At 40.9% G+C, this 21,498-nt stretch overlaps 1 protein-coding gene across 2 annotated transcripts in view; it reads right to left on the minus strand.

The window, feature by feature from the left end:
• The window catches only part of LOC124612475 (band 3 anion transport protein), an 860,143-nt gene that overhangs the window by 16,414 nt on the left and 822,231 nt on the right, over positions 1-21,498 (minus strand). For both annotated transcript variants that reach the window (XM_047140708.1, XM_047140709.1), the window contains 2 exons: positions 7,049-7,257; positions 6,766-6,936 (listed from right to left, as the gene is read on the minus strand). In XM_047140708.1, the coding sequence (XP_046996664.1) occupies positions 6,766-6,936; positions 7,049-7,257 (380 nt within the window). The remainder of the gene's footprint in view (positions 1-6,765; positions 6,937-7,048; positions 7,258-21,498) is intronic.

Below are 21,498 nucleotides of genomic sequence, written 5' to 3' on the forward strand. Positions count from 1 at the left end.
ATAATTCAACGGTTCAACTAGCTGCCATCTTCATGACATTGCAGTTGCACAATCATGCCAGAACTGAGGTAACATCAGAGACAGCAGCCATATCTCATGTTACCTCAGTTCTGGCGTGATTGTGCACCTGCAATCTCACCTGAAGATGGTGGCCAGCTGGACTGTTGAAATATCGTGTTGTTAGTACGATGAAATTCAGCTGCATACCCATGAAGAGCATCAACATTTATCATGCCAGAAAAATCAACATAATCACATGAGGAGAAAAGGAAATTGCTCCACAGGAGGTGTAAGCTGTGAAAAGGCACAGGATGCAACTAAGAATGCATTGCATGAGAAAGTTAAGCATTTGAGGGGAACAGAGAGGGCACCAATGGAAGAACTGTTGTTACGAGTTTCAAGACTTGTTTCTTTCCGTGGGGGCCATTGCCTGCAATGATCGTGATGCAAGAGAGGATTCCTACAGCTAATGAAGCTTCAGTGTGCCGGAGGCCATAAAGAACACCACAGTCTCTGCAGCCAATTTTTAAAGAATTTATCAATCAGCAGTTAGCTAGCAGTGTAATATAAGAGAGTAGTAGTCTCTGAGAGCAGGAACTGTAATCATACTGAAAAACTCTATAGTTGGTTCAATGAATTATCAGTTCTGTTGCAACTATTTCTATTTGAATAGTAAGACAACAATAGATGCCCAACTCATTCCAAACACCACAGAAGTCATGATAATCTTGTGTGGTGCCTGTATTTCTCGACAATGGACCTGAGGAGTGAGTTCCATCAGCTAAACGTGACTCCAGAACATACATGAAAGACTGCATTTTCAGTACCTAGGGGAAATTATCATTATAGGAGAATGTTATATCATTTAAGAGTCCACCAGCAACAATTCAGCGATTGTTAGATGGGGTGTTGAAAGGACTAAACATCATCAATGTTTAGTGTATTTGGGAGACATAATTCTTTTTCCAAGGGATATGCAGGAACTTAGGCAGACACTGAGAGAAATGTTCAAGAGCTTACAGGCAGCACATTTGACACTGAGTACTTAGAAGTGCCATTTTGCATTGGAAGAAGTAAGTTACTTGGGTCATGTAATTAGTGAAGTATGGTGTGAGGAATTATCGATGGTTAATACAGATGGTGTGAAAATTTTCAGTACCAGGGACAAGTAAAAAGGTACAATCATTCCTGGGCCTTGAAAATTATTGTAGACAATTGGTGAGAGGATTCATGGATGCAGCATGACCACTTACACAATTACTGAAAAAGGGTATCAAATTTGTGTGGTCTAAGAAGTGTCAAGTAGCAACTGAGGAATTAAAGGAAGTACTTATTTTGAGCCCAATGCTGGCATTTCTGGATTTTCAGTAAGAATTTATATTACCAAGTGATGGGTTGAACCATGCTCTCAGATGGATTTTGAGCCAGGAGGTCAATGGAGAGGAACACCTTATTGCTTTTGCATCAAAACAATTGAGTGGAGCTGAGAGGAATTATTCTACAATACAGAGGAAGATGCTTAGCCAGGTCTATGGAGTACCATACTTCTGATATTGCCTGTATAGGAGGAAGTTTAAAGTAGTGACAATGCTGCTTTGAATGCCAACAAACTAAGTAGGAAGGTAGTGGCAATACAAGCACTAGGTCAAGAAGTTGCTGAGTGGCAAGCAGCACAGTGTAAGCAGGACAGCAAGCAGTAACAGTTCACTGTGTGTGTGGTGGGTTGTTATGTAAGGAGACTAGATTAGGAATGCAAGTGGCTTTACCATCCAAGCTAAGGGAACTTACTGTCAGACTTTATGAAAGAACTGTGTCAGTTGTTGAGAGAGAAAAAAATTTAAAAATAGTCCACTTCATCCTCAGTCAAGTGGAAGGATGTTAACTCCCACCATGTCGATTAGGACATGAACACATCAGCACAGATTGTGACCATTTGTAGTGGTGTATGGTAAAAAGATGCCACCATCATACGTTATGATGAAACAGAAAGGAAACAGGAGCAGAAAGTCAGTCCGAGTGTGTATGAGAATTGTGACGGAGGTTTGCTAACGGGTTCAACAAATGAACACTATGGCACTGCCTCCAAGAGGAGGCAGTAAATTTTACAGGAACATTATCTCAGTACAAGGTGGGCCTGTGGGTGATGTTGTCAAGTCTATATACTCATAAATGGAAGACAAAAACGTTTGTGACATGGTACGAGGGCCCATACCAAATGATTGAATCCACATCACGTGTGTTTTGAAAATGCAGTTGCCAACAAGGTTGACGACTGTACACGCTGAATGCTTACAAATCATTCAAGGATGTGCTGGGTCAATCCCAGGGGGAATATAATTAGAACCAAAGAGAAGAGCAAAACATAAGGAGTAGAAGGAAAAGCAACAGGAGAAGGAGGACCTTGGACCTCACATACCTTATTTGTTTAGGCTGAGGAGGCAGCCAAAATATTTTGTTTCTTAAAGATTCTTGCAATCCCATTTTTCCTGTGTTGTATAGATTATACAGTAATTATGGGTAGTATTGTACGTTTATGTCAGGGTAAGGATTATCTCTAATATTTGTGTGAGATATGCTGATTGGAGAGAGTGGGTTTCTGGAGGCAGGGGAGATGATAGTAGTCCCCACCTTAGGTTGCTGTTCGGTGAGGGCAAGAAAGGAAGAATGCTAGTCTCAATGGTGCTGTACCTTCTTTCCTGAGGCAGAGTAGGGATGCTGCAAGATCATAATCTGGACAGAGGAGTTTTGTTTCCCAGGCAGTAGGTTGTGATGCTGTTTGGTTAGGAGTGGACATTAAGTTTGGTGTTTAATGTTTGGGAACTACATAATTAAATAAGGAGGTTGGAAGAGGTATTTTTGGGTTGTCAAGAATTAGCAACTAGAAATGGAGTACTCTGGGGAGCACAAGACACTGCTCATGGTGTATGCATGGTTGAAGGAACAGAAGCAGGAAGTATAGGAGTAGTAGTACAGCATGAATTGCAGAGGAGGAAAAAAGAGGATAGCCAGATGCAGGAAATAGGATGCTAAACACAGTGTTTGGGACACTGGATGCAAACAAAATGACAAAACAGCAGAAGCCACATGAGAACTGATAGAAGGAAATCTGGCATTTCCCATGGATTGTAAGTTTGGAGAGCAGCATGCTGAACAACACGTGCATGCTTCCATAACTAAGTAAAGAGGTAACAGATTATGCTAGAGTGTCAGCTAGCACTCTAAACCAGGATTTAAAGGTCATTCAAGCACATATGAAGGTATTAGATGCAAGAATAATGCTAATAAGACTGTTGCAGTCACTTGGAGATAGTGCCTGAGATGAAAGAGTAGAGCTAGCAAGCTTGCAGGAAGCCTTTCATCAGGCACTACACGAGTAACTGAGTCTCATCCTAGTGTCACCTGAGCAATATCTGAAGAGGCTGAAGAAAGTGCAGAAAGAATTACTGCCAGAACTACAATTAGTAGCAGAGCCTAACAGTCAGAACCTGCCTTCTTACTACCATGGTGCAATGATGGAAGTAAAAACATATAGTGCACACTTGTATTTGTCAGTGCAGTTGTTAGTGGTGGACAAGCATGCATTATTTAGATATTACACAGTGCACACCTATACAGTATGGCTTGTGCAGATAAAAGAGGATGGTGTGTTGCTGATAGCAGATGATGGGGATCGGTGTATGGTAATGATCAAGAGTGAGGTACAGCAATGCTAAAACAGGGTGGTCACCATATCTCCTACTCGTGAGATCCAGTTGGGAGGAAATGCATGTGCCATACAATTGTTCAGCTGCAAGATGGACAGTCAATGATGTGAAAGGACATGATGTAATCCAAGCCCTACTTCCAGATAGTGGATCTACATTTGGTATAGCAATGTACAACAATATAATAGTGGTGGCAAGTTGCTGTGGACAAGGAAAACTCATGGGTACAAGGCAGTTAGATTTTAGAGGCAATGGATTGTCGATTAATGGAAGTATGTGTCCTATTATGGGACCCACGTTTCATTTACCAGCAGCAATGGAAGGAGTTAATCTTTTAAATATAACCCAACCAGAGCTCTATTGGCCAGATGAACTCTTAGAGATGTTGCCTACGCAAAACCTTACTCTCTTCAATAATTCCAGGGAACCAAGTCCAGTTCATCCTCTTAGTCGGATGGTAGGGGCACAGGAGGGGTGGATTACTGCAGAGCAACTAATGCAGCACATTGAACATATCGAGATGGTACATGACAGATAACTGTAACCTTGAGTGTTGTAATTCCTAGCATGAGAGTGACTCTGATTTTGCTTTGTAAAGCTTTTATTTATCCAAGATGATGAGCAGCTCAGAAATGCAGTGCATGGGTAATCCAGGTTCCAGCAGACTGGATCCCCTAAGCAAGATGGAGAATGAATTTGCATAGCTTAAGGAAGATGGGAAGCAGCTGTAAAATGTAGTGTAGTAAATGTATAGTGTTTAAAGGGACAGTCTAGTATAATCTGAGTGAGTGTCACTTACATTAAAATCAATGGTGCAAGTAGCCGCAGAGGGGAACTAATCCTGGGCAATACCCCAAGGGATGGGCCAGCTGTACTCAGAAAAACCTGCACCACACAGCAGTAATAGTCAAAGTAGGCAGAGCAGTGTCACCGTACCACAGAAAGAACCATGTTATGACCTAAATGACCAAGGACTGGGTAATAGTACAAAAAATTCACCCCAGAGCCATACAAATAGCTGTGAATTTTGAGGCAGGTTCATTCAGAGTCCAGCAGCATCCCAACACTAGGGCCATGCTAGATGACAAGATGACTGGGCACAATCAGCTGTAGCCATGGGTTTGAGACTGGGCTGGGCTAGCTGCCTCCTGCACTGTCTCCCCAGTGGGTCTCAGTGCCACAGCACTGATGACCTGCGGTACATGCATGCCACCACTAGACTCCTTCGAGGGGGCAGCAGGTCATGTACAAGGCACAGTAGTCGTCCCTTGTCTCCACAGTGAACGCAAGCTGGGTGAGAGCTGCCTGGGTTCAGGTGCTCAACAGTAGAATGCATTCACAGAAAGAAGAAGGAATGTGGTGTTGATGTCGGGGCCTTGGCTCACTGACAGACCATTGACCACTACTTGGCATGATGTCACAAATGTTGGGCACTGATGTGTTACCTCTTTCTGGGGTAGAAGCCAAGCTGCCAGCTGCCCATCACCAGTCTACTGCAGCAGAGTGGGGCATGATTGCCTCCCATTGTCAATGATGAGATGTGTAACTGAAGTCTATAAAATATTTCTCTTGATCACCAGTTTGTCACTGGGCCTCCCCAGCCTATCACTGCACCGCTCACCCTACAGAGTGGTACCACAAATTGGTCTTGCCCCTTTGGTAGTCATAAAGTTTTAATTATCATCTTGAACAAATAAAGTACTGCAGTCAATTTTTTGTTTGTTGCAGGTTCTGGAACACCCAGAAACACATAAAAACCAGCACAAGTGACAAAACTGCAACATTTTTGCTGCTGCTGAAAATTAATTACCACATGATACTCTACTTTATCAAGAGAGTGGCACCATTTTGTTTTGGCATCTCTAGCAGTTTGCTATGGTACTGCCAAATGGGGATTTCAATGTTTATTGGAAATGAATACATGTACCTACAAACAATCAAAAAATTAATTAAGGTGAGGTGATATTAAAACTTTGTGACTTGCCTTCCCTGAACATCTAGGAACCAACTGCTTCTGTTCCAGTACTTTGTCAGTAGCAGATTATTAATGCAATTATGGCACTGCCTGTTTCTATGACCTGCTGGCATTTATTATATGCTGAAATGTAGATAAAGTTACCGCACATACTGTATAAATGTTTGCCATGATACAGAATGATTTGATACAGAATGTAAGAGTGAAGACAAAGTGATGGTAATGTGACAGTGTGAATCATATGTTATCTGGAATTCCAGAAATTGCTGTGTATGCAATATGTGGAAATATAATATGTGCCACACTACGGCACACAATTAGAAGCATTGAATTGCATACTGGAAGAACAAAAGTTGTAATCGTTTGGATTACCACTGGGCATTGTTGGCAAGCTTGGACCCTGGAAGTTCCAGGTATTTTTGATATTCATAGGAGCTGCAAAAGATGAAATCATACCATATCTACAGCAGATACTTCTACTGAATTTCATTACAACAATACTCAAAACAACAGGTGATAAAATGCTGACAATTATAGGAGATATTTCTTACACTAAACTAAACTCTGCATGAAATGGCGGGCCATGAAGGCCCAACGGTACCACCCAGCCACTGTGTCGTCCTCAACCCAGAGGCATCACTGGATGTGGATACAGAGGAGCATGTCGTCAGCACACTGCTCTCCCGGTCATATGTCAGTTTACAAGACCGGAGCCAGTGCTTCTCAATCAAGTAGCTCCTCAGTTTGCCTCACAAGGACTGAGTTAACCCCGCTTGCCAACAGTGTTCGGCAGACTGGATGGTCACCCATCCAAGTGCTAGCCCAGCCCGACAGTGCTTAAGTTCTGTAATCTGACGGGAACCAGTGTTACCACTGCGACAAGACCATTGGCAAGATACTTCTTATGCATTGGTGAATGCTTCTCGGCTACAACATCAATGTCTGTATGTGTCTGTTATGCATGAGTAGCAGTTATAGTGTCACATATTAAGATTTCTTTAAACAAATTCTAACTGAACCTGACATATTCATGCCTCATTTATATAATTACACACTGTAAGTAGAAATATCCACAAAATTACTTACAGCTCTCAGCTCAGCTGGTGAAAACAGAAACCTAAGCTGTGCCCTCAGAGGAACCATAAGTATGAGGAAAAATGGAAACGCCAATGAGGCTTCAGTTGACTTGACAATCCACAGTACTGCTAAGCACAATAGCTGGATGATTGTGAATAAGTGCATTTTCATGGTGCGAACCTGAAACAAATTACAAGCTGACATCAATGTGTTAATAATGCAAAACATACTCTTCTTAAAAAGAAGATACAGTCAATAAATGAATCTAGACATTTAAAATTTCATATCTCACCCTTCGCACATATGCCACTTGTGGGTGGTGTTTGACTGGCATGAAGAACAGTTTAAGTCGCTCAAAAAACTGAATACCACTTGTAGATGAGATTCCCATGTACAGAAATACTCCAAAAAGAACTGACATAGGCACCAACCTAAGAAGTGGCGCCATTAAAACTGACATACCCACCATTACAGCAACAAGAAGTGCACTCAGTCGTTGCTCTGGAAAAAATAAAGAAAGATTTCAGAATATTTTTTTATTATTATTAAAATGTTTGTGATCTCTACATCTCATAACCAAAACTCTTTTTTGGTTCACTGAAACTGAATAGTAAAAATTGCACTAAAAAAAATGCATGCTAAATAGGTAGCCTAACTATGTCATGTTAAAATACATAAAATTTTCAAAGACATTTTTCATTACTGAGTTGCCCAAAAGGTTTTTCTAATACAATGTTAACGCAATGAAGAAAAGAAAATTTGCTGTGAACAGTTATTTAAATTATAAGTTGTTAATGTTTCTTAATGTTAGTTTTTGTTTTCTGTATCTAAATTGACATGTCTGCAATTGTGTTTATCTTCCTTGAGGATTTTCATTATCATTATCTAGAACAACACCTTAACAGGGTGGTCAATTAGTAAGTTAAAAGATCATATCATGCTGCAGCAGCTACCCATGAAGTATGTGAAATTATTTTGTTATTCACCATCTTCTTGACACTGAATAAATCTATAGCCATTTTGTGGTAGCCATGTGAAATGTTTACACTCCATTAAATGTCATTGAATAAATCATTCCTTTAGAGTAATCCAAATTTGCAAGCAGCCTCATTCATTCATTTTATTCTGAAGAAGAAACTTCATGGATGCGGAAAAAGTCAAAGTATACATCGCCATAGTAAAATTTTCTGGATGTTTGATCTTTGAAAGAAGCTGGTGCTTCCTCAAGTATCTTAAAATCTGTTCTTCTCTACTGTTAACACCTGCCTTGATACCAACTGTAATTTATGATACATAATAATAGAGCCCAGCCTACAATTAATACAGCTACTAGTCATGTAGCTTTTAATTATTGAGTCTAGATAATAAAAAAAAATTGTTCGGGAGTGGAATGCTAGAGAGATAGTATGATTGTGGTTCGATGAACCCTCTGCCAAGCACTTAAATGTGAATTGCAGAGTAATCATGTAGATGTAGACGTAGATGTAGATGTGATAGACTGTGTAGAAGTTGCAGCACAGCTGGAAAATGATCCCACTACTTTCACAGTTAGGCTTGCCTTCAATGAAGTAGCAACACCTGTCTATTAGCTTAGACCAAAAGATTCAGTCATTCTTCCAATGGGTGGATAATTTCTTTATTTTACTTATTTAGATGCCAAGAAGGTAACCAGAGGGTGAGTTACTGTGAACAGTTTAGTGATATGATTGTTCTCATCAGAAGCAACAGCAAACCAACACCAACATCAATAGTTCAGGTATGCTGATGTCACAAGTACAGGATGAAGAGATAGACAAAGTATATGAAGATACTCAACAGCTAATTTAGTGTGGAAAGAGAGATGAAAATCTAATAGTCATGGGGGAATGGAATGTGTTTGTATGGGAGGGAGTAGAAAAGGGTTACAAGAGTATATGGGCTTGGTAGTAGGAATGAGAGTGGAGTTCTGCAATAAATATCAGTTAGATGTAACATATACTCTGTCCAAGAATCACGAGAGGAGGAGGTATACTTGGAAAAGGCTAGGAGATATAGGAAGATTTCAGTTGGATTACATCATGGCCAGGCAGAGATTTCGAAATCAGATACTGTATTGTAAGACTTACCCAGATAAAAATTTAGTAGTCATGAAGAGTGGGCTAAAACCTAAGAGACTAGTCAGGAAGATTCAATATGCAAGGAAGTGGGATACAAAAGTTTCAAGGAAAGAAGACACATTTGGAATTCTCTGATGCTGTAAATACTGAGAAAATTAACAGCTCAGCAGACAATTCAGTTAAAGAGGAATGGACATTTCTTAAAGGGGCAATCACAGAAAATGGAAAGAACTGTAACTGTAAAGAAACCATGGATAATAAAAGAAATACTTCAGTTGATCAACAAAAGAAGTAAGTAGAAAAAGATTCAAGGAAGTTCAGGAATACTGAAATACATACCACTTAGGAACAAAATAAATAGAAACTGCAGAGAAGCTACAATGAAATGGCTGCAAACAACCTTCGGTGAAATTAAAAGCAAGGGCAGTAACATTAGGAGTGCAATGAGAATTCCACTGTCAAAGGCAGAGGAGAGATTAGATACATGAAAAGAGCATACTGAAGGAATCTACGTGGGAGAATACTTATCTAATGACATGACAGAAGAATAAAATGGAATCAATGGAGAAGAGAGAGTGGATTCAGTACTAGAATCAGAATTTAAAAGAGCTTTGGACAACTTAAGATCAAATAATGTTCCATTTGAATTTCTAAAATCATTGGGGGAAGTGACATTGCTGTATGGAATGTATGAGACTGGCGACATATTATCAAGAGTTTCAGAAGAACATCATCTACACAATTCCAAAGATAGCAAGAGCTTAACAGCTCAAGCTTCCAAATTGCTGAAAAGAACGATATACAGAAGAATGGGGGAAAAACTGAGGATTAAAAGACGATGATCAGTTTGGCTTTCAGAAAGATAAAGGCTACAGAGATGTAGTTCTGATGTTGCAGCTGATAATGGCAGCAAGACTGGAAAAGAAAAAAGAAAAGAAAATTTAAAAAAAAAACTAGACATGTTCATTGGATTTGTCGAACTGGTAAAAGTGTTTGATAATGTAAAATGGTGCAAGATGTTTGAAATTCTGAGAAAATCAGTTACAGACAAAGATGGATAATACACAATATGTACAAGAACCAAGAGGGAACAATAAGACTGGAAGACCAAGAACGAAGTGCTCAGATTAAAAAGGGTGCAAGGTAGGGGTATAGTCGTTCATCCTTATGTTCAATCTATACACTGAAGAAGCAATTACAGAAATAAAAGAAACCTTCGAGAGTGGGATTAAAATTCAGGGTTAGTCTATCAATGAAATGAAATGTTCATATGGCACTGTTGGCCAGGAGGCCCCATCCGAAGAAGTTCGGTCACCAAGAGCAAGTCTTATTACAGAAGAACGCCACACTGGGCAACTTGCGTGTCGGTGATGAGGATGAAATGATGAGGAGGACAACACAACACCCAGTCCATGAGCGGAGAAAATCTCAGACCCAGCTGGGAATCCAACCCAGGCCCGCTGCATGAGAGGCAAGCACATTACCACTCAGCTAAGCAGGTGGACAGATTCTATCAATGATAAGATTCACTGATGACCTTATTATCCTCAGTGAAACTGAAGAAGTATTACAGGAGAAACTTAACATCCGAAATAGATGAAATTAAGGGGTTCTGCAATGTAGGCAGCAAAATAACCCACGATGGAGAGAGCAAGGAGGGCATAAAAAGCAGACTAACACTGGCAAATGGGATATTCCTGCTGGTCAAGAGAAGTTTGCTGGCATCAAACATATGTCTCAATTTGAAGAGCAAATTTCTGAGAATGTACATTTGGAGCACAGCATTTTACAGTAGTGAGACATGAACTGGGAAAATTGCAACAGAAGTGATGTGGGATGTGGTGCTATAAAAGAATGTTGAAAGGTAGGTGGACTGATAAGGTAAGGAATAAGGATGTTCTCCACAGAATTGCCAAGGAAAGGAACATATGGAAAACACTGACATTGCCACCTTTAATCTATCTCATATTTCAGTAAGTCTAAGTAAGACATTAATATCAAATTTAATCCATAGGTAACAAATCAACACAAGCTGTTAGCACTCCACACAATAAAGCTTAATACATCAAAAAGATGCTGTTGTTTAGCAACTGAATAATTTTTGTGATTACTTTACTTACTGAGACTTCCTCGCAGGTTAAAATGGTTTGTCAGACCAGGACTTTAACCTAGGACTTCTGCCTTTCACGGGCCATTAGTCTACAGACTGAGTTGCCCAAGCATGACTCACAACCCACCCACCTAGCTCTACACCTGTCAGTAGCTCATCGCCTACCTTCTTACCCTCACAGAAGTTCTCATGCATACCTGGTGGGAGAAGCACTCCTGCAGAGATATGGCTTAGTCAGAGGCTGTAGGTGTTTCCAGAATGAATTCATTCCACTTTACTTGTTGTTTACTTGAAGAGACACCAGCATACATTGCTGGCAGACCTTTTTGAAGGTTATGGGGACTCTGGTGCGATGTTGTCAGCTGCAGATGTTTTGAATTTAGTGTTTTGTGAAAATAACGTTATGAAAATAATGTTACAAAAAGTGCACAAAAACTGTTAAATGCTGCTTAGTCCGTGTTCAGTGTAATCAAAAATGTCAGTGCGGAAAGATGGATCTTTCAGTGAGAAGTGACAATAACTATGCGACAGTATGGAACTGTGTAGATTGTAAACAAAAAGCAGCAATCATAGTCAAGAAATGTGTACTTGTGAGGCAGCTAAGATGATCGATAGTACCATAAAGGAAAACCTAGACATTATTTCCATTATAAGAATCTTGCAGGATGAACTAAAAAAACTACATGAGAAATAAGAAATAAATCCACGTCAATCAGCCACTCGTGAGTCTCATATTGTACGAGCAGAAAATCTAATAATCTCTGTCAGTAATTCTGAATGATCTATGCAGCAATGATGAGGTAAAACAATGTGCAAACATGTGAAAAGAAACATAAGTGAAGTGTCTAGTGTAATTAGTAATTCTAAGGCAAGTAAAGTGAGCAGAAAGAAAAGAGGAATCACTGGTGATAGCCACAGTAAGTGACTAACTCTAGAATTACTGAAAATAAATTTGACACACTATGTAATGGGCATCGTAAAACCTGGTGTGCATGTCATGTATGTATGTAACTGGACGTTTCGTGAGTAAGAAACATGATAAACATGATACAATTGTATTTGTGGTGAGTCTACAACATGTATTGCAATAATGCAATTACATTGTTACAGAATGTTCTAAGACAATTTGTTCTTCTAATCAGCACAAATATTATTGTAATTAATCATAGCAAGAGACATGATTTACCAGAGTGATCATGTGTGAACAAGGAAATTGATAGAAAAATAATAATCTTAAAAGGTTTTGTATAAGCATATTTGACAGGTCATGTTTTACTACCTTAGGTAATTTTTTTACTACCCATGACCTTCACATTCCCAAAAAGGGAAGATCCAAGCTAGTACACATAATAAATAAACAAATTAGCCCTCAGTCTTTCACACCAACCAAAGAACTAGGGTAGAACAAAAGTATTAATATGTTTATTAGTGTAAACAAGGTTTTCTGCAAGAGCCAAGTTCATCTGAACAGTTCTGTAATATATCAGATAGGAAACAAGTCCTGAAACAAATGTACATAAATATTCAGTACCTCAGAAATAAACTAGATCTCTTGTCACCTTTTGTGACTGAACATGGCTCCTATGTCATTGTGATTACTCAACATCATCTTAAACCTGAGGAATTAACATTTTATAAATTAAAAGGTTATATTCTTGCTAATAGGTACTGTAGATAGTGGGTGGTTATATTTGTTCAAGAAGCACTGATCACTGTGAAAACGTCATTACTGGACAAACACAGTGGCGAAATAAATCTAGAAATTACTGCCGTTACTCTTTAACTAAAGGAAAAGGGTAGAAGTTACACAAAGCTCAAGGTAATAGGAATTTTAATAATCTCTGCTCAGCAGCTAGCCTGAGTGGCCCAGTAATCTCAGTATACTTGGGGCCCTGAAGATTAATGCAAACTCAAACAACATGACTAACTTGAGGCTGTCAGAAATATTGATTTTATACAACCTTGTAAACATAGTGCACACTGATACAAGAGTGACCGACTACACATTCAGCAGCATAGATTATTTCATAATCAGTAAACATGCCGCTAAGCACAGCAATGACCACTATTGTGACTGTTTAGTACATAGGTATAAACACTGCAGAAGCAACAAATGTTACTGAACAGAAACAAGTCCTGAATGATCATAATGCAAACTGCCTCAAATGTAAACTAACCCAGGAGGAATGGAATAGTGTTTATAAGGCAGAAGGCTCAAACAATAGATGGGATGGATGCTATGAAACAATTCTGAGACATTATAATCATTGTTGCCCAGTGAAAGATGTCAAAAGGAACTCTAATACACAGAATGAATCCAAGGCTGAAATTACCCAGTAGTCTGATTAAACTCAAGCAGAATGTTCATGGCCTCTTCTTACTTTATAAATATAAAAAGGTTATCAATCTCAAGGAAAAGTAATGCAAAGCCATGAAAATGTTTAAGGTAGACATTTAGAATTTCAGGGAAAAGGTTCACAGTGATTCAGTCATTAAATCTGACAATGTGAGCTCATTAATCAATACCAGAAAGCATCATCAAATGTGAATACGAAACAAATAAGCATATTGCACGAGGGAAAATTTATAGAACAGCCAAGAACAATCTGGCACATTTTTAATAAATATTTCATAACTACATGTGTTATTCCAATTCAACCTGTTGACCAAAATAGTCAGATAAACATTTGCTCATCCCAAAGTGACGATGATGATGATGAAGTCGCATACTCTTTGACAGAGGGTAGGGGAACAATGCAGGAGACCTGCACTGCCGTACTATACAAGGTCCTAGTAGAAGTGGTTTGCCATTGTCTTCCTCTGATTGTAATGTGGATGAATGATGATGAAGACGACACAACACCCAGTCATCTCGAAGCAGGTGAAAATCCCTGACCCCACCGGGAATCCAACCCAGGACCCCGTGCTCAGGAAGGGAGAATGCTACCGTGAGACCATGAGCTGCAGACAATCTCAAAGTATTTCTTTGATTTAATTCACTTTTACTTACAGTTCTGAATTTAAAGTTCATCCCTAAGTATAAACTTTAAATTCAGAACTGTGAGTAAACTTGAATTAAATCAAAGAATCAACACATTAAAGACCAGACTCTCAGCCTCCTGGAATGAGATATCAGATGCACAAGTTATGAAGTGTCACAAAGAATTACTTAACTTACCTCATTAACTGCTGTATTAGGGAAAATACCTACCTACACTCATTCAAAATGAGCTTAGTTAAATTAGTATATAAGAACGAATCCAAAAAACAGGTTGAAAACTAAGGCCAATTTCATTAATCCCGTATTTAGGGAAATTTTTGAATACTTTTTGCTGTGACAAGTCAGTGATTATTTCGAAAAAAATAATCTATTCATTGAAACACAACATGGTTTCAGAAAAACCATAGCACAATCATAGCAATAGATGAAGGAAATTTGGCAACAGGCATATTCCTTGATCTTACTAAAGAATTTGATTCAGTTAAACATGACCTATTAGTAAAGAAACTTCAGACATATAGCTTAAAATATTCAGCAGCACTACTGCTAACCTGGTACCTGTTGAACCAGAAGCAGTGCACGAAGCTAACCTATCACATTAATGACTGAATTATAATCTCCCAAACTTCTAGTGAAACAATAAAACAAGAAATACTCCAGGGCTCAATTCTTGGCCCCTTTCTCCTCTTAGTCTATGTGAATATGTCACCCAGTCACAAAACTACAAAATAATGAGTTATGAAGATGACACATCTCTGCTGTTTTTTGGTAAAAATACCTATGAACTTACATCTTCTGCAATGGATGGAGTGATAAATATAGTTAAGTATTTTCAAGAACAAGATCTAAAGATGTAAATATTAATGAATCAAAATTATTATCATTCAAGACTGTTAACTCTAACCATACCTCTATAAAAAATATATGTGGAACTGAAGAAAGAGACACTGAGAGCTGCAAATTCTTACACCAACACTTAGATGGAAACTTGTGATGGTCAAATAATATTAATTTTGTATGTGAGATGATTAATAGTGGATTATATATCCTCAGTCACCTAGCAAAAATAGTTACAAACCCTACTATCAAAACTGTTTGCTATGGAACAATACATCAATTAACAAATTATGGTACTGAATTATAAGACTCTACTGCAGATACGCACCTCAATAGATTAATGTTGCTGCAGAAGAAGGCAATTAGAATAATCCATGGTTTAGATCCTCATGATTCTTGCACAGATGTTTTTGTGCAACATAAGTACCCTACAGTATATATCATGTGTCTGTTTGTGTTTCTGTCGACCTGCCAGCGCTTTCGTATGGTAAGCCACATCATCTTTGTTTTTATATATATATATATATATATATATATATATATATATATATATATATATATATATATATATATATATATATATATATATATCCTTGTAACCGCCCCCGGTGTAAAACCTGTCCCATGCACGCTCCCACCACCACCTACTCCAGTCCTGTAACCCGGAAGGTGTACACGATCAAAGGCAGAGCCACATGTGAAAGCACCCACGTGATTTACCAACTGACCTGCCTACACTGTGATGCATCCTATGTGGGAATTACCAGCAACAAACTGTCCATTCGCATGAATGGACACAGGCAGACAGTGTTTGTTGGTAATGAGCATCACCCTGTGGCTAAACATGCCTTGATGCACGGCCAGCACATCTTGGCACAGTGTTACACCGTCCGGGTTATCTGGATACTTCCCACCAACACCAACCTATTCGAACTCCGGAGATGGGAACTTGCTCTTCAATATATCCTCTCTTCCCGTTACCTACCAGGCCTCAATCTCCGCTAATTTCAAGTTGCCGCCACTCATACCTCACCTGTCATTCAACATCATCTTTGCCTCTGCACTTCCGCCTCGACTGACATCTCTGCCCAAACTCTTTGTCTTTAAATATGTCTGCTTGTGTCTGTATATGTGTGGATGGATATGTGTGTGTGCGCGAGTGTATACCTGTCCTTTTTTCCCCCTAAGGTAAGTCTTTCTGCTCCCGGGATTGGAATGACTCCTTACCCTCTCCCTTAAAACCCACTGCCTCTCGTCTTTCCCTCTCCTTCCCTCTTTCCTGATGAGGCAACAGTTTGTTGCGAAAGCTTGAATTTTGTGTGTATGTATGTGTCTGTTTGTGTTTCTATCGACCTGCCAGCGCTTTCGTATGGTAAGTCACATCATCTTTGTTTTTAAATATAATTTTCCCACGTGGAATGTTTCCCTCTATTATATTGATATCATTAATTTTAACCCAACAATTACGTTTGTTATTGTCACTGTTGCATTTTGAAATCTTTTCTGTCGTCTTATTTTCTCTTTCTGTTTTTGCCAGTAGTTTCACTTTGTATTCACCTTCTCCTTTTTACCGTAATCTGCTATACAATTTTATCCCGCCTATATATACTCAATAATACGTAACCCACTTCCAAACCACAACCCAAAATATTTTTTTGCCGCTTTCAACACTACCGCCGCTATAAAATCCACCATTTCTAGTTCACAAACAGTTCCTTTCACCTTTTAAACAACCATTTCGGCTAGTTCTAATAACTTTCGCTTTATTTCCATTTCCGTTTTTCCCACATCACTGATAATTTTTAGCCGCTTCCCACAGGTTTTAACGTCGTTATTTCTTCGTCAGACAATTGTTAGCCTCATTTTCATAATCTGCCACCACAAACCCACTGCTTTTAATATATTACACGCAGTTTTTTCGAAATTTTCCCGAATTTCCCAATCCTCTTAACGTGTTTTGGCGGCAACACAACCACCTAACCTTTGTGCACATCGTTGTCTACCAACCCAAGTCCAACATAGCCCAGCTGTAACCTACACCTTTTCGCCTTTTTTCACACCAGATCTCCAGTTACTTTCCAGTCCACCTTTATCCCTCCCCATATATTTTTATTTTCATTTTCATTTCCTCATGTTACACTTTCCACCTTCTAATACCATGTCACCCTCACAACACCCCCACAACGACCCCATTAAGTTTTATTTACATTCCCTCCGCAAACATGCCTTCGCCCTAGCCAGATTACGCTCCCATATTCTATTTTCTCAGGCTTGTCTGACATTTGGCATTACCCCCAAAGGCCTCACACTTAAAGTTCCCATCTCTGGCTGCAACCCTTCTTTCCATCAGTCCCTATACCAGTTCCAAACTGAACAATCCATTGCCCTCACCCACCTAATCAAATGGCTCTGAGCACTATGGGACTCAACTGCTGAGGTCATTAGTCCCCTAGAACTTAGAACTAGTTAAACCTAACTAACCTAAGGACATCACAAACATCCATGCCCGAGGCAGGATTCGAACCTGCGACCGTAGCGGTCTTGCGGTTCCAGACTGCAGCGCCTTTAACCGCACGGCCACTTCGGCCGGCCCCACCTAATCCTTCACCTACACATCAACTCAGTCAATGAACACACCCGTCAACTCCTATCCTTAATAAAAGTCCTTAATCTTTCCTCTCCCACATCCACACCGGCTGTTCAGAGCATCCTCCTACAGGCCAACCGTAAATTAGAACAGCATGCCACCCTCCACCTAAAAAAACTATCCAATCCCCTGGTTTCCCACCTCCGGAAAGGCAACTCACTCACCCTTCACAACCTTTCCAGCAAACCTCAACCCCCTCTCATTGCACACAAACCCAGTCTCTCCCACCTACTCAATCTCCCACTTCCAGCTCCACTCCCTCCAAAATCTCAAAATTCCAATCAACACAATCTGGAACCACAACACCCTAATTCAGTAGTTAACCTTTCCTCCAAACCTCTCTCCCAATCCGAAACCTCTGTCCTATCCAAAGGCCTCACCTTCAGCCCCTCTCCCAGATTCAACCAAACAGCCCTCGTCAAAGATTTACTGTCCTACACTCGTACTCTCTGCTGGAAATATCACTTTGCCACGAAGAAAAATGATCCTAATCCTACTCCTAATGATCCAACTCCCCAAGACACCATCCAAATTGAACCCTGCCGGGAACAGTTCCGTCCTCCGTCGCAGCGGGACCCACCTCCTCTTCCTCAAAATCACCCTCTCCAAACCTTCCAGGAATTTCTGACTTCCAGCCTTGTATCTCAATCCTTCTTAAAAAACCTTAATCCTACTCCCAACATCACCACTGCTGAAGCCCAGGCTATCCATGATCTGAAGGCTGACCGATCCATCGTCATTCTTCCAGCGGACAAGGGTTCCACAACTGTGGTACTTGATCGTCGGGAGTATGTGGCTGAGGGACTGCGTCAGCTTTCAGACAACACCACATACAAAGTTTGCCAAGGTAACCCAATTCCCGATATCCAGGCGGAGCTTCAAGGAATCCTCAGAACCTTAGGCCCCCTGCAAAACCTTTCACCTGACTCCATCAACCTCCTGACCCCACCGACACCCCGCACCCCTACCTTCTACCTTCTTCCTAAAATCCACAAACCCAATCATCCCGGCCGCCCCATTGTAGCTGGTTACCAAGCCCCCACAGAACATATCTCTGCCTACGTAGATCAACACCTAATACCTATTACATGCAGTCTCCCATCCTTCATCAAAGACACCAACCACTTTCTCGAACGCCTGGAATCCTTACCCAATCTGTTACCCCCGGAAACTATCCTTGTAACCATTGATGCCACTTCCTTATACACAAATATTCCACACGTCCAGGGCCTCGCTGTGATGGAGCATTTCCTTTCACGCCGATCACCTGCCACCCTACCTAAAACCTCTTTCCTCATCACCTTAGCCAGCTTCATCCTGACCCACAACTTCTTCACTTTTGAAGGCCAGACATACCAACAACTAAAGGGAATAGCCATGGGTACCAGGATGGCCCCCTCGTATGCCAACCTATTCATGGGTCGCTTAGAGGAAGCCTTCTTGGTTACCCAGGCCTGCCAACCCAAAGTTTGGTACAGATTTATTGATGACATCATCATGATCTGCACTCACAGTGAAGAAGAACTCCAGAATTTCCTCTCCAACCTCAACTCCTTTGGTTCCATCAGATTCACCTGGTCCTACTCCAAATCCCATGCCACTTTCCTTGACGTTGACCTCCACCTGTTCAATGGCCAGCTTCACACGTCCATCCACATCAAACCCACCAACAAGCAACAGTACCTCCATTATGACAGCTGCCACCCATTCCACATCAAACGGTCCCTTCCCTACAGCCTAGGTCTTTGTGGCAAACGAATCTGCTCCAGTTCGGAATCCCTGAACCATTACACCAACAACCTGACAACAGCTTTCGCATCCCGCAACTACCCTCCCGACCTGGTACAGAAGCAAATAACCAGAGCCACTTCCTCATCCCCTCAAACCCAGAATCCCCCACAGAAGAACCACAAAAGTGCCCCACTTGTGACAGGATACTTTCCGGGACTGGACCAGACTCTGAATGTGGCTCTCCAGCAGGGATACGACTTCCTCAAATCCTGCCCTGAAATGAGATCCATCCTTCATGAAATCCTCCCCACTCCACCAAGAGTGTCTTTCCGCCGTCCACCTAACCTTCGTAACCTGTTAGTTTATCCCTATGAAATCCCCAAACCACCTTCCCTACCCTCTGGCTCCTATCCTTGTAACCGCCCCCGGTGTAAAACCTGTCCCATGCACGCTCCCACCACCACCTACTCCAGTCCTGTAACCCGGAATGTGTACACGATCAAAGGCAGAGCCACATGTGAAAGCACCCACGTGATTTACCAACTGACCTGCCTACACTGTGACGCATTCTATGTGGGAATGACCAGCAACAAACTGTCCATTCGCATGAATGGACACAGGCAGACAGTGTTTGTTGGTAATGAGCATCACCCTGTGGCTAAACATGCCTTGATGCACAGCCAGCACATCTTGGCACAGTGTTACACCGTCCGGGTTATCTGGATACTTCCCATCAACACCAACCTATCCGAACTCCGGAGACGGGAACTTGCTCTTCAATATATCCTCTCTTCCCGTTACCCACCAGGCCTCAATCTCCGCTAATTTCAAGTTGCCGCCACTCATACCTCACCTGTCATTCAACATCATCTTTGCCTCTGCACTTCCGCCTCGACTGACATCTCTGCCCAAACTCTTTGTCTTTAAATATGTCTGCTTGTGTCTGTATATGTGTGGATGGATATGTGTGTGTGTGCGCGAGTGTATACCCGTCCTTTTTTCCCCCTAAGGTAAGTCTTTCCGCTCCCAGGATTGGAATGACTCCTTACCCTCTCCCTTAAAACCCACTTCCTTTCGTCTTTCCCTCTCCTTCCCTCTTTCCTGATGAGGCAACAGTTTGTTGCGAAAGCTTGAATTTTGTGTGTATGTTTGTGTCTGTGTTTCTATCGACCTGCCAGCGCTTTCGTATGGTAAGTCACATCATCTTTGTTTTTAAATATATTTTTCCCGCGTGGAATGTTTCCCTCTATTATATTGATATACAGGGTGATTCAAAAAGAATACCACAACTTTAGGAATTTAAAACTCTGCAACGACAAAAGGCAGAGCTAAGCACTATCTGTCGGCGAATTAAGGGAGCTATAAAGTTTCATTTAGTTATACATTTGTTCGCTTGAGGCGGTGTTGACTAGGCATCAACGTCAGTTGATGCTAAGATGGCGACCGCTCAACAGAAAGCTTTTTGTGTTATTGAGTACGGCAGAAGTGAATCGACGACAGTTGTTCAGCGAGCATTTCGAACGAAGTATGGTGTTAAACCTCCTGATAGGTGGTGTATTAAACGTTGGTATAAACAGTTTACAGAGAATGTGTGTTTGTGCAAAGTGAAAAGTTCTGGACTGCCGAGAACGAGTGATGAAAATGTAGCACGCATCCAGCAAGCATTTGTTCGCAGCCTAGGAAAATCGACTCGCAGAGCTAGCAGAGAGCTGCAAATTCCACAATCAACTGTATGGAGAGTCCTACGAAAAACGTTAGTTATGAAACCTGAACGTCAACTAACCGAGGCGATGGATCGGCCGCCAGGCAGCCCGTGACAGAGCACTTCATCCCTGGCCTCCAAGAAGCCCTGATCTTACCCCCTGCGATTTTTTCTTATGGGGGTATGTTAAGGATATGGTGTTTCGGCCACCTCTCCCGGCCACCATTGATGATTTGAAACGAGAAATAACAGCAGCTATCCAAACTGTTACGCCTGATATGCTACAGAGAGTGTGGAACGAGTTGGAGTATCGGGTTGATATTGCTCGAGTGTCTGGAGGGGGCCATATTGAACATCTCTGAACTTCTTTTTGAGTGAAAAAAAAAAAAAAAAAAACCTTTTTAAGTACTCATTGTAATGATGTATAACAGAAGGTTATATTATGTTTCTTTCATTAAATACACATTTCTAAAGTTGTGATATTCTTTTTGAATCACCCTGTATATATATATATACAGGCCACTTTCCTTGACGTTGACCTCCACCTGTCCAATGGCCAGCTTCACACGTCCGTCCACATCAAACCCACCAACAAGCAACAGTACCTCCATTATGGCA

Source organism: Schistocerca americana, chromosome 4 (genome assembly GCF_021461395.2).
Source record: "Schistocerca americana isolate TAMUIC-IGC-003095 chromosome 4, iqSchAmer2.1, whole genome shotgun sequence".
In the NCBI taxonomy this organism is placed as follows: domain Eukaryota; kingdom Metazoa; phylum Arthropoda; class Insecta; order Orthoptera; family Acrididae; genus Schistocerca; species Schistocerca americana.